At 45.2% G+C, this 16,638-nt stretch overlaps 1 protein-coding gene across 1 annotated transcript in view; it reads left to right on the top strand.

The window, feature by feature from the left end:
* SNED1 (sushi, nidogen and EGF like domains 1) overlaps positions 1-16,638 on the top strand; it is a 1,138,259-nt gene that overhangs the window by 490,609 nt on the left and 631,012 nt on the right. The window contains exon 13 of the mRNA XM_033958723.1: positions 16,157-16,273. Within this exon, the coding sequence (XP_033814614.1) occupies positions 16,157-16,273 (117 nt within the window). The remainder of the gene's footprint in view (positions 1-16,156; positions 16,274-16,638) is intronic.

The following is a 16,638-nucleotide window of genomic DNA, read 5'->3' as shown; positions in this document are numbered from 1 at the left end:
GAAAAACTGCCACAGAGCCACTCAGCCTGCGCTCAAGCCCACTATGGACAAACCTGGGACAAGCCTTGCTCTGAAGGGAATGGTCCCTGAGCCCCCGAACTTGTAGTCCAGGTTGTTCAAGTGGGTGCATTGCAAAGCAGTCTGCCCCATGGAAGCAGACCCTTGATGTCAGAATCTGCACTCTCCCACAGCCAGAGCTGTCCCAAGAGTAGAATTCTCTGCAGCACCAAAAAACCTTTCAAATGATCTCCAAAAAACCTGACTATAATTGAAAAATAAACATGAGCAGAAAAGACCGGTTCCTACCATCTCACTTGTAGAGAGACAACTAAGGATTTGGAGGACAGCCCAGAAGGAGGGGAGGTGGGGGCAAAAGAATGTTAATGAAGCTCCCTACAAGAATTCTTATGAGAAATAGAGATGGACATGGGGACAAATTTTCCCCATCCCTGCAGGAACTCAATTTCCCTGTCCCGTCTCCACAAATTTTGTCCCTGTCCCTGCCCCTTTCCTGTAAGCTCTGCCTTAACCGCACAAGCCTTATGATTTTGAGGCTTGTGCAGATGAGGTCAGAACTTCCAGGAATGGGGCAGGGACATGAAAAGAATTCTTCTGAGCTTTCTATGAAAGATGCATGTTTGCTACTATTTGCTTGTCAATGGGGTGCACATACCATTTGTAATACACTTATCCTGATTCATCAGTCCCCCTAGATCAGCAGTCTCAAATACGCGGCCCCCCAAGGACTATTTTGCGGCCCGCGATCTGTCCTCACCTAAAGCAGGGGTCCCCAGTCTTCTTCCCTTCCCACTGCCCTCCCCCAAGCCACCGCAATCGGAGAACAGGCCAGCGCCCGAGGTCTTAGCTCTCCCTGCATATCTTCCCCAGCTCGGAGCTGACCAATTCTCGCCATCCGATATCAATTCTAACGTCAGGGAGGAAGTTCCGGGCCAGCCAATATAGAAAGAATGGGGGCATGGATAAAGAGAGAAAGAAAGAAGGGGGCAGGGTGAAAGAAATAAAAAGTTGGGGGAGGGAAGGAGACAGATACCAGACCAGGGGAAAGGAAGAAAGGAGGGAGGGAGAGAAAGGAAAGAAAGAGATGTCAGACCATGAAAATAGGGACAGAAGAAAAGAGAGATAGAAGGGAAGGTAAGACATGGAAACATAGATTTTGAAAAGAAAGCAGAAAAATTGAATATTAAGTTAATGCCAAAGATGGATGCAAGGCAGAAAGTGAAGATGGAGAGAAAATCAGTCAAAGGACAAGAAGGCCCTGGAAACAGTTAAAAGCACAGAAAAATAAAGTCACCAGACAACAACGGCAGGGAAAATGATTTTATTTTCAATATAGTGATTGAAATGTGTCAGTTTTGAGAAAGGAAAGATATTAAACTTTAAATGTGAGGGCTGCAGAAAAAATAGGGTACTTGGTCAAGACTCAAGGTGAACAAAGCCATGGGACCGGACAGTCAAGACTCAAGGTGAACAAAGCCATGGGACTGGACAATCTGCACCCAAGAGTGCTCAGAGAGCTATGTGATGTTTTGGCGGAACCGTTAGCCATGCTCTTCAATCTCTCCCTAAGTACGGGGAGAGTCCCCCTGGACTGGAAAACTGCCAATGTTGTTCCTCTGCACAAAAAGGGTTGCAGAGCGGAGGCTGCGAATTATAGACCAGTAAGTCTCACATCAATAGTGTGTAAACTCATGGAAACTCTACTTAAAGGGAAATTAGACACGATATTGGATGAGGGGAATCTGAGGGATCCCTGTCAACATGGATTCACTAGGGGCAGGTCATGCCAATCCAATCTTATCAGCTTCTTTGACTCGGTGACAGGAAAGCTAGACTCGGGAGAGTCTCTGGACATAGTGTACTTGGATTTCAGTAAAGCGTTTGACAGTGTCCCACACCGTAGACTATTAAACAAGATGAAATCGATGGGGTTAGGTGAGAAACTAATGGCATGGGTCAATGATTGGCTGAGTGGAAGACTTCAGAGGGTGGTGGTCAATGGCACCCTCTCTAAGACATCGGAGGTGACTAGCGGAGTGCCACAGGGCTCAGTCCTGGGACCATCCCTTTTTAACATATTCATAAGGGACTTGACCCGAGGGCTTCAGGGTAAAGTAGCGGTGTTTGCCGATGACGCCAAACTGTGTAATATAGTAGGTGAAAGCGATCTCATGGATGGTATGGCGCAGGATCTGATCAAGTTGGAAAACTGGTCTTCAACATGGCAGCTGGGCTTCAACGCAAAGAAGTGTAAGGTGATGCATCTCGGCAGCAGAAATCCATGCAGAACATACACCTTGAATGGAGAAACACTAGCTACGACCTCAGAAGAATGGGACTTGGGAGTAATCATCAGTGCAGACATGAAGGCTGCCAAACAAGTAGAGAAGGCCTCATCCAAGGCAAGGCGGATGATGGGATGTATCAATAGAAGCTTTGTCAGCCGTAAACCTGAAGTCATAATGCCACTGTACAGAACCATGGTGAGACCTCATCTGGAGTACTGTGTGCAATTCTGGAGGCCACATTACCGTAAAGATGTACTTCGAGCTGAGTCAGTCCAGCGAATGGCCACTAGGATGGTCTCCGGACTCAAGGGTCTCTCATACGAGGAAAGACTGGGCAAGTTGCAGCTCTACTCTCTAGAGGAGCGCAAGGAGAGGGGTGACATGATTGGCACATTTAAGTACGTCACAGGTCGTGTCGAGGTGGAAAACGACATATTCTTTCCTAAGGGACCTTCAGTCACAAGGGGGCACCCGCTCAAACTCAGAGGAGGGAGATTTGGTGGTGATACCAGGAAGTATTTCTTTACAGAAAGGGTGGTGGATCACTGGAACAAACTACCAGTGCAAGTGATCAAGGCCACTAGCGTACTCGATTTTAAGAATAAATGGGACATCCAGTGGGATCTCTACGTGGGTCAAGCAGCACTCTGACTTAATGGGGTGGGACAGTAGAGTGGGCAGACTTGATGGGCTATAGCCCTTTTCTGCCGTCATCTTTCTATGTTCTATGTTCTATGTTGGAGGGCCGCAGAAAAAATAGTTAATGACAATTTTGCATAAGGTAAAACTCTTTATAGTTTATAAATCTTTCCTTTAACTGTTAAAGGAAAGATTTATAAACTATAAAGAGTTTTACCTCATGCAAAGTTGTCATTTCTTTAATAAGACATTAACTATTTTTTCTGCGGCCCTCCAAGTACCTACAAATCCAAAATGTGGCCCTACTAAGGGTATGAGTTTGAAACCAATGCCCTAGATGCCTTGTGGTAAAACCCTCTCAGTGAATCAGACTCTATGAGCAACAGAATAACACAGACTCTCTGATTCTATAAATGGCGCCCAAATTTGAGCACAATCCTGAGATTCCCATGCAAATAGATAATATGACATTAACAATCACTAATTGGCTGTTAATGAATTATATATGTTAACTGATTCTAATTTGGATTTGTGTGCAGATTTTGCTGCATGTGATTCTATAAAGATCTGTGTCCAAATCTTCTTGTGTGTAACCCAAAAGTGGGTGTGTCTATGGAAGGGTCAAGGGTGTTCCAAAAAATTACATGCAGTGTTATACAGTAGAATTAGGTGGTTGCATGCCCAGGTTACACACCAGGATTTACACCAGTTTTCAGTTGGTATAAGTCTTCACACACAAAGTTGGGTACCAAAAAATGGCTGTGATTCTAAAAACAGCATGTCAATCATGAGTTAGGTACCCTTTATAGAATCACACCTAGCGATGCATAAATTGAACTTAGGTACCAGTAAGCGTCAAAACTTTAGGCACCCCCTATTTATGCCAGGGTTTTCTTGGCCTAAATACCGGAGCCTAAGTCCAATTTAGGTACCTAAATGCAAAACATGCCCATGATCTGCCCACAATTCACCCTAACCACGCCCATTTTCTGGCAGATGCCTTGGACTAGGTTTCTAGCTGAAAGTGATAGGTGTCTACCAAGTTAGACACTTAGAAAGCAATTACTTTTAATTTTAGCTAATTATGAGTTGGTATTTGCTTGTTATCAGCTCCGATTAAGCTTTTTAAATATTAATTTAGATGCCTAGATCTCCTAGGCATGTCAATCTAGGCACCTAACTTTAGGCATCTTTTATAGAATCTGGGCCCAAGTGCTATTCTATAAGGATCACTCAGAGTGCCTTTTTAGAATAGCAGTGATCATAAATTTTTGCTGGCGCCATTTACTGAATTTAGCCTTTTATGTGAATATGGGAAAGGATACACACACGCGCACACATAGACAAAATATGCAGGTGGTAGTGTACTACACAGATGAAAATGCCATATTTTTTGTGAAAACAGTAAGTAAAGTTGGATCACTCAATATTGTTAGCTATATGTCACCATAAATTAGGATATTTTACAAATTACAAAGAGGTGCAATATGTCTGTTCTTTTCAGGAACAAAGAAAACTGTGGAAATGATGGTTTTGATGCAAAAGTTTTAATAAAAGTCTCCACAAATAAAAGTGATGCAGACAAATTGGTAAATCCATATAACACACAATAAAGAATTGTGGTATGGATATGACATGGTCCTTGTTTCGGTTATGAATAACATTCTTCTGTTACGCCCCTTCCGGATTCTATATGCTAGGTGTTCAATCACAACCCGCAGTCTGGTTTTGCAGAAATCTACATCTTTTTTGAACACATGCTGCACTCCCCCTAATGTGAGAATCAGTAAACAACCTAAGTTTCAATTTCTGCAAGCAGTCCCAGAAGTCTTTTGCTGGTGCTCTGCTTCTGTTTCTTATTTTTTCACTTAATTTGCTTAAACTTCATTTCTTAGTGGCTTCAGGGCCTTGAGATACCTCGCCGATGGTAGGCTGTCAGAGAAAAGGATGCAGTCCTGCGGTGCCAGACTGCTGCTTCACAGAGAAACTCTGGTGGATCTGTAGAGAAAGTGCCCAGGGTATCCAAGGATACCAGAAACTCTCCTAGAGAGACAGCTGCTATGACCGTTTACACAGTTTCCCTCCGGAAATGGGGAACCTAGAAGAAGTGGTTGACTGACTTTAGATCCAGAATAGGCCTCCAGTCTTCCTAAGCCTGATTCTTGCTCTGGAACGGGTTCTATCGCAGTCATGTCCAGCAGATGTTGCATGGTAGTGCAGACTTGGACCTCTTTTTCTGGCCGACCCACCAGAGAATCCAGAAAGAGCTCAGGAAGCAGGCAAAAGAAATCTATCTTGTGCCCCTCCCGAATGATGTCCAACATCCATTGATCTGATGAAACCCGAGTCCACTCCTGATAAAACTGAAACAGGTGACCTCCAATTCGAGGAAGCGCCGACTGACTCCTGGCATCATTGAGTCTTCCTAGGAGCAGCCACTGCTTGGGAGTTAGAGGTCTGAGGCCGCTTGGAATTGGAATTGTTGTATCGAGGGCGGTAGCCCAGGGAGTATATCTAAGAAGAAGTTCCTGCTGATTCCTGATGAAACCTGCAGGAGGAACGAAAATTACTACGAATCCTGTCCACTGGCTGACAAGACCTATTCACAGGGAGAGACTTAGGATGGTGTTCAGCCACACTGGTCATAAGGTCATCCAGGCCTTTACCAAAGAGAAGCTGGCCCTTGAAAGGAAGTTTGCTTACAGTAGCCTTAGAGGAGGAGTCCCTTGCCCAATTATGGATCTAAAGAGTCAGATGCATAGACACTGCATAAGCGGAGACCTTGCTAAGAACTTGAATAAAATCATAAAGGGCATCAATTACCTAATCCACCCCATCCATGATCAGCGGCGGACAAGAAGGAAGTTCTTCAGAGGACGCTCCTCGTAATCTGGAATGACAGGCACACACCATAAAGGAAGTGGCCACTGCCGTCTTCAACCTCAAAGTCACCACTTCAAAAATCTTTTTCAATATAATATTCATTCTATGATCCTGAGAATCCCTAAGCATTAACTCACTAGGAAGGGCTGTATGCCTGATCACCTGCACCACAGAGGAATCCATTTTAGGCTGTTCTAAAACCTGTTGAAATTCAAGCGCCAGTGGATAAAGCTTCAACATAGCTTTAGAAGACTCCAAAGAGCTTTCTGGAATGTCCCATTGTGCTTGAAGCAGCCCAAGAAGCTGCGAATGAGCCAGAAAAAAGGAAGACAGCACCTTAGAATGGTCCAGGACCAAGGTCTAAGAAGTGGAAGGAGGAGAATCTAGCTTAAGCTCTTTGCGATCATCATCAATGAGAAAGGAAACAGAACTATGCTGAACTGTAGGGTCATCCCCCAAATTCGGACTTACAGGGTGACCGAAGTGACTAGTCGTGGCAATGGTATCAGCTGGATCTAAAATAGAAGCAGTATCAGGAGACTGCAGAGGCATCACATCTGAATGGAAACTGATGCAATTGAGATCCACCAAGGCCAGACAAGAGGGCTCCTGAACAGGAAGCTCCACTGGTGCAACAGGCCTAGACGGATCCGCAGTGTCCTCCTGCCACGCCGAATGCGCTGGGTCTGTAGGAAAAACTTTCCAGAAAAGCTGAATAAGTTCTGGTGAAAAGTCATAGAATACATCCATGGCAGGGAGCTGCTGAGACACACACGCTCAACTACAAGAGTCCCTAGACTTGGAAAGCCGACGTTTTGTGCGAGAAGCCAGTAGAACCGCTGGACAAAATTTTTTTACAAAGTCACGGACCCAGGGTAGCTCCCCAGCTCGTGAGACCGCGGAGGAGGCCAAAGCAGAAGTTCCTGTCCCCTCCCCTTGCGTGCTATGGCACGCGATACACGAAACTGATCCAGCACAATCAATGCACAATTTCAAGAGATTAGATGCTGGGAAGTCCATCCCAAAAGATTTTTAAACAAATTAAGGGGTTTTGAGGCAAAATAAAATTTTGAAAAAAAGATCGATAAAAATCCAAGATGGCCACTGTCAGCAAATTCGTGCCAAAACAGCAAATCAAACAAATCTGAGTCTGGGGAGGTGGGGGGGGGCCTAAACCCTACCCTCAGAAACTGTGAAAAACAGATTTTAAATTGAGTTCCAGCCACCCCCGAAGTTCCCATAAGAAATAATGGAGTTACTCACAATCTCTGTAGTGCCTTTGCCAGTCAGTGTTTTACAGCAGCTGAGTGGAGAAAAAAGGACTCTTCTGTCTCAAAAACAGCTCCAAATGCACAGGAATGAAGATCTTTGGACTGCCAGCTGGCCAGAGATTGACACCAAGCTCTGCCCCCATGGATCCTCTTCCACACGATCAGGGGTGGGAAAGGCAACACTAGAAAGGCTAGAAACCTGTGACAAAGTCAATGGCCAGCAGACTTCCATGGGAGATATTCCAATATCTCCATATTCCAAGGATACCAGAATATTGGAATATTCCATATTCCAATCTACTCAGAGCATTGAAGGTTTCTGTGTTTCCATGTTCTGCAACATTTCCAGTTCACCGCTCTACCCTTTGGCTTTGTGATGGAGCCTCATACTTTTTACCAAGATGATTGTAGTTGTGGTGGTCTTTCTCCACTGGCAGGGGATCCAGGTTCATCCTTACATGGACGACTGGTTGATTCAAGCTCCATCTCATTGGGAGTGAGAGAGTGCGGTGGAAATGGTAGTATCTCAGTTGCAGGCATTGGGGTGGATTGTCAACTTCAAGAAGAGCAATGTGACATCCTCCCAGATGTTGGAGTATCTGGGGCTCCTCTTCAATACCAAGAACGGTTGGGGTTTTTCTTCTCGAGGCACGCAGACAGAAATTTCAACAGCAGATCAGAGCTCTTCTGGACTGATTGGCTCCCAAAGCCTAGCTTTATCTTTAGGTTCTGGGGTCCATGGTGGCCTCTTTGGAGGTGGTTCCCTAGGCCCTAGCTCACATGCGCCTGTTATAGGAGTCCCTTCTCTCTTGGTGGTCTCCGCAGTGTCATTCCCTTCAGATGCCGCTCCCTTAGATGGAGCCAGCTCGCAGCATCCTGAGCTTCAGGGGAGGCTCTCCATCAGGGCAGGCTTCTTTGGATAGCAGAGTGGATGACTCTCATGACGGATGCCAGCCTGTCGGGTTGGGGGAATCACTGCAAGGAGTGTTCTATTCAGGGGTGGTGAACTCATCATCAGAAACAGTTTATTAATCGTCTGGAGCTTCGGGCAATTTGGCTGGCACTTCAAACTCTCCCTCTTCTGGAAGGAAAAGCAGTTCGAGTCTTCGGCAATGCCATAGGTGGCATATGTTAATCATCAAGGAGGCACAAGAAGCGCTCACATGGGCCAAGATGCTCACATGCTGTTTTGATGGGTGGATGCTCACCTTCTGTCACTCTCTTTTTTAAAAAATATTTAAATTTTTATTATAAGTTTTATAAGAAGAAATATATAATCACATCATCGTCCATCATATACAACAAATACACAGTAAACAAGTGCAGATTAGAAAAACACACCATCAGTACAATTTTCACCCACAAGTTCTCCCTGCCCCAACCCCCCACCCCACAGAGGCAATGCCCAAAAATAGTTAACCACCAGATCCCTCCCTCCCCACCCCCCCTCCATCTATCAGAGCAACAGGGTACCAGGATCCTCTTCATCACGCCCCCCCAATCCCCTCCTCTGTTGTCTGCCAAATCCCTTCCCATTCCTCCCCCCTCCCCCTCCAAGTAGCTGATCCCGCTAACTTTGAGTCAGCCAGGTTGAGAAAAATGAGTCAAATCGAAGAGGCTCAATCTCACCACACTCCCCTTCTCTGCAGCCATTCACCCCTTCCATTCCCACCTACAAACCGAACCCACTCTCCACTACACGCACTCAAACATTTAGCAAGCTTTGACTTCTCAGTCAGCTGTGCAGCTCAACCCCTAAGAGTCATGTGGACATAAACAAGTGTTGAACCTCATAAGATATACAACATGACTAAAACTATAAAACACAGCAATGCCATTGCGAACAGATCCTTCCTTAGAAAGGAAGAGTATAGGATATACAAGAGCTAAGAGTAGCAAAGCAGTTCAAGTATCCAATGTTGGAGGCTGGCTAGTCCCGTCGGAGACCCGTTGGTCCCGGCCACCAGTCTCCACGCTCGTGCTGGGCGATCTCCGCTCCTGCTGTTTCAAGGGCAGGCGACATCCCATGTCTTTCAAGGCCATCCAAGTATCTGCCACAGTATCCACTTTACAATGTTTCCCATTAATAGTGAATAGCAGCCCAAATGGAAAAAGCCATCTATAGCGATAGCCCTCTGCTTGCAGCACTTGGGTAACCTCCCGAAAGGATCGCCTTTTTTGCAGGGTAGCAGTAACCAAATCTTGATAAACCCCGACTGCTATCCCCTGCCAGGTGAAGGTGGGGCGATGAGGCGCCACCTGGAGATTTCTTTTCTTTCACCAAAAAGTCTCCAAAGCAGGCAACTATATCCCGGTTATCGGTCCCAGGAACCTGGCCCAAACTTCTATGGGCCCGATGCAGTGCTATATGGGACTGATCCACCCAATCCTCCTCACCAAGCAAGTGGCTGCAAAATTCCTGCACCACTTGCCGTGCATCTTTATAGCGCTCAGTTTCAGGAATACCCTTAAAACGCAAGTTATTGCATCTCGATCTGTTCTCCAAATCTTCTACTTGCCGCCTCAGTTCATCAAGTTGTGTCACCGCCGAATCTGCCACTACTGTGGTCTCCTGCAAACTTGTCTCCACGCTCTCCAAATGATCCTCAGAGGCAGAAACTCTGCCTCACAGCTCTCCTACCTCCGCCCGAATCTCTGCCAGGGCTGCCTTAATGTCCGAGCGCAGTCCCACCATCTCGGCTTTAAGGTCCCAGAACCAGTGTTCAAAGGTCCCCTCCTCTAGCGGCTCACCCTCCGAAGAAGTAGCTTCAGAGGATCCGGCCTGCGGGGCCGCTAGCAGCTGCGCCATCTTGAATGAGTTCGCCAGGGAGCTGTTCACATGCGATTGTGTTTTTACACTTGTAGTGCCCGGGAATTGGAACTTTTCCAATTTTTTACTACTCGCCATGCACTCAGCAATTGTACTCTCCAAGGTAAGACTCTCACACTGCAGCAGAAAGCAAATATAAAACTGCAAAGCTCGAGCCTCGACGGAGTTCAAAAATTAAGCTGCCATGCTTCCAGATGACGTCACTTCCTCCCACCTTCTGTCACTCTCAGCGGCTCATGTGGCTGGTGTTGACAACATTCAGGCAGATTTCCTCAGCAGACTGATTCTGGACCCGGGAGAATGGTCCCTATTGCAGAAGGCATTCGGTCTGATTGCTCAGCCCTAGGGTTAGCCTCAGCTGAACTTGATGACTTCAGCAGAGAACACGAAGGCCAGGCATTTTTTCAGTCGAAGAATGCAATGCAGAAGTCTGGGGCTTGGACGCCTTGGTGCAGCCCTGGCAGGTTCACAAGTTCCTGTATGTGTTCCCTCCATGGCCTCTGGTTGGTCTGGTCATCCGCCGGATAGCAATGCATTCTGGCCTGGTGATAATGGTGGCTCCTGATTGGCTTTGCCACCCGTGGTATGTGGATCTCATACATCTTCAGCGGGACTAAAAGCTCTGGCTTCCTGTTCATTACCTCTTCAGTCAGGGTCCGGTGCCCATGGAGAACCCACAGCGCTTTGGTTTTATGACATGGCTCTTGAGTGCTTAGCCTTGATAAAGCGCGGTTATTTGGAGATAGTTATTTCAACTCTTTTGCGCTCAAAGAAACCCTCTACTATGTCTTCTTATGCTAAGGCTTGGAAGATTTTCCAATCGTGTTGTGCTAGGGATCAGGTGGAGCCTGAGAAGGCTCCCGTTTTGGTGGTTCTGGCTTTCCTGCAGGAGGTTTAGACAAATGTCTGGCAGTGGCCTCCCTGAAAGTTCAGGTTGTGGACCTTCTGTGTTTTCTTGCATACAAGGGTGCTAGTTTGTTTACTGCTCATCTGGATGTGACCAGGTTCATGAGGGGGGTGCTTCATCTGCATCCTCTCTTGCATCTTCCTTTCCCTTCGTGGAATCTTAACATTGATTTGCAGGGCCTTGCTAAGGCTCTTTTCGAATCCCTGAAGGATGCTTCTCTTCTGGACCTTTCGATCAAGACTGTTTTTCTGGTCGCCATTGTCTCAGCACGGCATATTTCAGAGCTTCAGGCTCTTTCATGCAGGGAACCCTTTCTCTGTATTTTGGACGTGGGGGGTTTTCTCCATACTGTACCATTTTTCTTGCCAAAAGTGGTCTTGGCTTTTCATGTCAACCAGGAGGTTAGGCTGCCTGCATTCTAATTAACCGGTTCAGAATGCAAAGATCAGATCTTATGCAAATTGGATGTCAGGAGGGTCTTGCTCCATTATTTGGAAAGAACTAATGAATTCAGGCTGTCTGATCACCTTTTTGTTTTCTTTGCTGCGCCTCACCGTGGTAGACCAGCATCCAAGTCCTCGATAGCTTGATGGATTTGACTGGCCATTTCTGTGAGTTTATCACCTGTGGCAAGCAGATGCCGATCTCGCTTAAAGCGCACTCGACAAGAACTGTGGCTGCATCATGGGTGCACTTCATCCTGATGAAATTTGTAGGGCAGCTACGTGGTCCTCGCTTCATACTTTTACCCGGTTTACTGAGTGAACGTGGCAGTGCATTCTGATGCTGTTTTTGGGACCTCGGTTTTGAGGTCCCAAAAACAGTCAGAAGAATAAAGTGCAACCAGAGACTGATGAAATTACCAAACAAAGGTAGGAAAAATGATTTTATTTTCAATTTAGTGATCAAAATGTGTTCGTTTTGATAATTTATATATGAAACATAGAAACATAGAAATTGACGGCAGAAAAGGGCCACAGCCCATCGAGTCTGCCCATACCAACTCCCTGATTCTTACTCCCCTATAGATCCCACATGAATATCCCATTTTCTCTTAAAATCTGACACACTGTTGGCCTCAATCACCTGCTGAGGCAGCTTGTTCCAATGATCGACCACCCTTTCGGTGAAGAAGTACTTCCTAGCATCACCTTGAAATTTCCCTCCCCTGATTTTCAGCGAGTGTCCTCTGGTTACCGTGGGCCCTGTAAGATTGAAGATATCATCTTTCACCTCTATACGCTCCGTGATATATTTAAAGGTCTCAATCATGTCCCCCCTCTCTCTTCGCTCCTCCAGTGAGTACATCCGCAGTTTTTTTAACCTTTCTTCATACGTGAGATCCCTGAGCCCCAAGACCATCCTGGTAGCCATTCGCTGAACCGACTCAATTCTCAACACATCTTTCCGGTAGTGTGGTCTCCAGAATTGAACACAATACTCGAGATGAGGTCTCACCATGGATCTGTACAGTGGCATTATGACTTCAGGTTTTCTGCTGACAAAACCCCTACGGATGCAGCCCATCATTTGTCTTGCCTTGGACGAAGCCTTCTCCACATGATTGGCAGCCTTCATATCATTGCTAATGATCACTCCTAAATCACGTTCCACCGTGGTCCTGGACAAGGTTTAACCATTTAGTGTGTAAGTTCTGTGTGGATTTTTTTTGCCTAGGTGCATTACTTTACATTTTTTAGCATTGAAGCCTAACTGCCAAGTTGATGACCACTGTTCCAGCTGCCGTAGGTCCTGCGTCATAAAGTCAGGCAAACTGTTTTTGTCTACTATGTTGCATAGTTTGGCGTCGTTGGCAAACAGTGATACTTTTCCTCTAAGCCCTTGGGTCAAATCTCCTATGAATAAATTGAATAGAATCGGCCCTAAGACAGAGCCCTGAGGTACTCCACTCATCACTGCTGACATTTGGAGGGGGTACTGTTTACCATCACCCTTTGAAGCCTACCATCTAGCCAATCCCTTACCCATTTAGTGAATGTATCCCCTAATCCCATCGATTTTAGTTTGTTCAACAGCCTGCGGTGTGGGACGCTATCAAAAGCTTTGCTGAAGTCCAAATATATCACGTCCAGGGACTCCCCGGCAACCAGATGACTGGTCACCCAGTCAAAGAAGTCAATCAGATTAGATTGACAGGACCTTCCCCTGGTAAATCCGTGTTGGTGTGGATCACGTAAATTTTCTTCATCTAGAGTTTTGTCAAGTTTCTGTTTGATCAGTGTTTCTATGAGTTTGCACACTATGGATGTAAGACTCACCGGTCTGTAATTTTCTGTCTCTGTTCTGCAGCCCTTTTTGTGGAGTGGAATTACGTTAGCTGTTTTCCAGTCTAGGGGTACTTTTCCCGTGCGCATGGAAAGATTGAAGAGCACGGATAGTGGTTCAGCCAGAACTTCACTCAGCTCTCTCAGTACCCTGGGGTGTAGATTGTCTGGTCCCATGGCTTTGTCTGCTTTGAGTCTTGAAAGTTCGTGGTAGACACTACTGGGTGTAAACTCGTAATCCTGAAACAGGTCATTTTGTCTGTCTCTTATCTGTAGTTGTGGACCAGCTCCCGGTGCTTCACAGGTGAATACTGAGCAGAAGTATTCATTTAGCAGTTCTGCCTTGGTAGTATCAGAATCTGCATAGTTTCCATCTGATTGCCTAAGGCGTTCTATCCCATTTTTGTTTCTCTTCCTGTCGCTAATGTACCTGAAAAAGGATTTGTCCCCTTTTTTAATGTTCCGTGCTAGATCTTCCTCTGTTCGAAGTTTGGCTTCCCTGACTGCCTTTTTGACAGCCTTAGATCTGGCCAGATAGTCTTCTTTTGCCTCCCTTTTCCCAAGATGTTTGTAGGTGATAAATGCTTCTTTTTTCTTTTTAATGAGGTCCGAAATTTCCTTGTTGAACCATTGTGGTTTTTTGTTTCTCCGGCGTTTACTTACCGTATTTATGTAGCGGCTAGATGCTTCATTCAGGATGGATTTTAGATTTGACCACATAGTTTCCGGATTGTCAGTTTCTGCATGGTTTTGCAGCTCCTGATGGACAAAGTCTCTCATGTGGTCGAAATCTGTGCCCCTAAAGTTGAGGACCCTCGTTGCTGTGTTTGATTTAGAGAAGCCTTTCCTGAGGTTAAGCCATACCATGTTGTGGTCACTGGAGGCCAGCGTGTCTCCCACTGATACTTCCAAGACACTGTCTCCATTTGTGAGTACCAGGTCTAGTATTGCTTTTTCCCTGATGAGCTCTAATACCATTTGTTTGAGTTTTGCACCCTTAATGGAGGTTAATATTCTTCTGCTACCACTCGTAGTTGCTGAGAAGGTGTTCCAGTCTGCATCTGGCATGTTGAAGTCACCTAACAGTACTGTGTCACCATGCAAAGTGATGTTCTCTATGTCCTCAATCAGTTCTTTGTCTTCCTGTTGTCTTGGAGGCCTGTATACCACACCGAGGTAAAGGCATTTTTCATTCCCTCTGGCCAGGTTTACCCAAAGTGATTCCCCTGTGTATCTAACCTCTGTGATCCTGGTAGTTTTGATATTATCCTTAGTGTATAGTGCTACCCCCCCCCCCTCCTAATTTGCCCTCTCTGTCCCGACGAAGTAGATTGTAGCCTGGTATAACCATATCCCACCCATGCGAGTCTGTGAACCAGGTCTCGGATATAGCTACTATGTCAAGGTCAGCATTCCTTATCTCTGTTTCTAGTTCCAGGATTTTGTTGCCCAAGCTGTGTGCATTAAATACATTGCTCTCCAAATTTGTGATGAGATGCCTATCCCATCCAAATTTGTGATGAGATGCCTCTTGTTTTTTTGTGTATACTATGGGTACTTACCTTAGGCTCAGAAGTGTGGGTTTTACTTGCTTCCCCAGGGTGGATCCTTGCTGCTCTGGTATGTATGTATGAACCCTCCCCCAACTTACCTAGTTTAAAGCCTTCCGAAGTAGGCGTGCTAGTCGATGTCCAAAAACTTTCTTGCCTCTCTTTGTTAGGTGAAGTCCGTCAGGTCCCTGTAGTCCTTGTATATATTTTGTACTATGGCCCCCTTCCCCAGTTTCCATGGCTTTGGTATGTTACCTAGCATTTGGAATCCGGATCGGATGTAACAGAATGGAAGATTAAGTTTATATCTTCGATAATCTTCTTTCTGTTAGTCCCTGGAAGATTCCATACGACCCGCCCTCTCTGTATACATTCAGTTGTTGATATATCCTGCTCCTTTCTGCCTCGGTTCCTCTCCTTACTGGCTTGAAGATTTTTCAGCCAGCTAACAGATACTATGGGGAGTTTTCTGTGAGTACTGTATGTTCGTTATTGAAGGCCTTTCTTTGGGTGCTCATTGCACACAGCAGGTTAGTTCTACATTGTTCCTCAATGTTTTTCTGAGTTGCCTTTGTGCCTTTTTATTACTTGTTAATATTTTGCAGAGCAAACGAGTTCATGAATTATTTATGTTGATGAGGATTCTCCCCATACCCCCTTGTCCTGGATTTGCAGGTATGTGCTTGGTTTTCAGACTGAACTAAGGTTGTTTACTGATTCTCACGCAAGGGGGAGTGCAGCATGTGTTCAGAAAAAAATGTAGATTTCTGCAACACCCGGACTATGGGTTGGGATTGAACACCTAGCATATAATAATAATAATAATAATAACTTTATTTTTTCTATACCGCCATAATCTTGCGACTTCTAGGCGGTTCACAATGAAGAAAAGCTGTACAAACAGCGAATTACAGAGTATAGGTAGATAAGAGAACATTGAACGGTCAGTGAAATTACAAGGTGAGTTACAATGTCAGTGAATTACAAGGTTCACAATAAGTAAAGCTATACAATCAGCGAATTAGAGTGAAAATAGATAAGAGAACATTGAGCGGTCAGTGAATTACAAGGTGCAAAATAGTTAGAAGAAAAATATACATAGGTTGTTGAGAAGAATTAACTTATTTTCATATTACATTAAAAAATGATCGGGCACCAGCGGGAAGCTGGGTACAATTGTGAGGAGGACGTAATGGCAGACAGAGAATAAAGGGTTCCTATTATGAGGAATGAAGGAATTCGGGTGAGGTGTGGTAGCTTTGGTTGTGGGGAGTGCCTCCAGGCACTAACAGAAAGAAGATTATTGAAGGCATAAACCTAATCTTTCATTCTGGGGTCTGATTCTATTATGCTACAAAAGTTTGATATGCATGAAAGCATCTGGAAAACTATTTCCAAAGTTTTCTTTGTTCTTGGGTTTCCCTTTTTTCTGTGGACCAATTCAGTGACTGTTTTGTCTTGATTTTTTACTTCTGTTCTTTTCAGGGAAGCCAGACCCATGTGCATCTGGGCCATGTCACAACGGGGGCACGTGTTTCCATTATATTGGCAAATACAAGTGTGACTGTTTACCTGGCTATACTGGGCGACATTGTGAAACAGGTATGAATATTTTAGGTGCAGAACTGAAAAGGGTTGGAGATAAAGCTCTTTCCCCAGTTATGTTATAACATGTAGACAAGGAGACATCATCAGTTAGGTTAATTATTATAAATTTGCTGGAGAGCTGGGACAATTTAATTTAATTCTAAAAATGTTATTGCCATTTTGAATAAAAAATTGTCCTGTCCAAAGTGAATCACAACAAAATTACGATATAAGGGGAGAGATATTCAGTGGGATTTAACTGGGTAGGAAGGCTTCCATCTGTTTAAACCCACTGGCTGGCTCTATCACTGATATTCAATTAATCAGTTAGTTCCACCGAATATCATCACAGCTGCAGCACTATCCGGTTAGTGCCAGGG

Source organism: Geotrypetes seraphini, chromosome 9 (assembly GCF_902459505.1).
Source record: "Geotrypetes seraphini chromosome 9, aGeoSer1.1, whole genome shotgun sequence".
In the NCBI taxonomy this organism is placed as follows: domain Eukaryota; kingdom Metazoa; phylum Chordata; class Amphibia; order Gymnophiona; family Dermophiidae; genus Geotrypetes; species Geotrypetes seraphini.
Note: the sequence above shows the minus strand (reverse complement) of the source record. Positions and strands in the feature narration are given on the sequence as shown.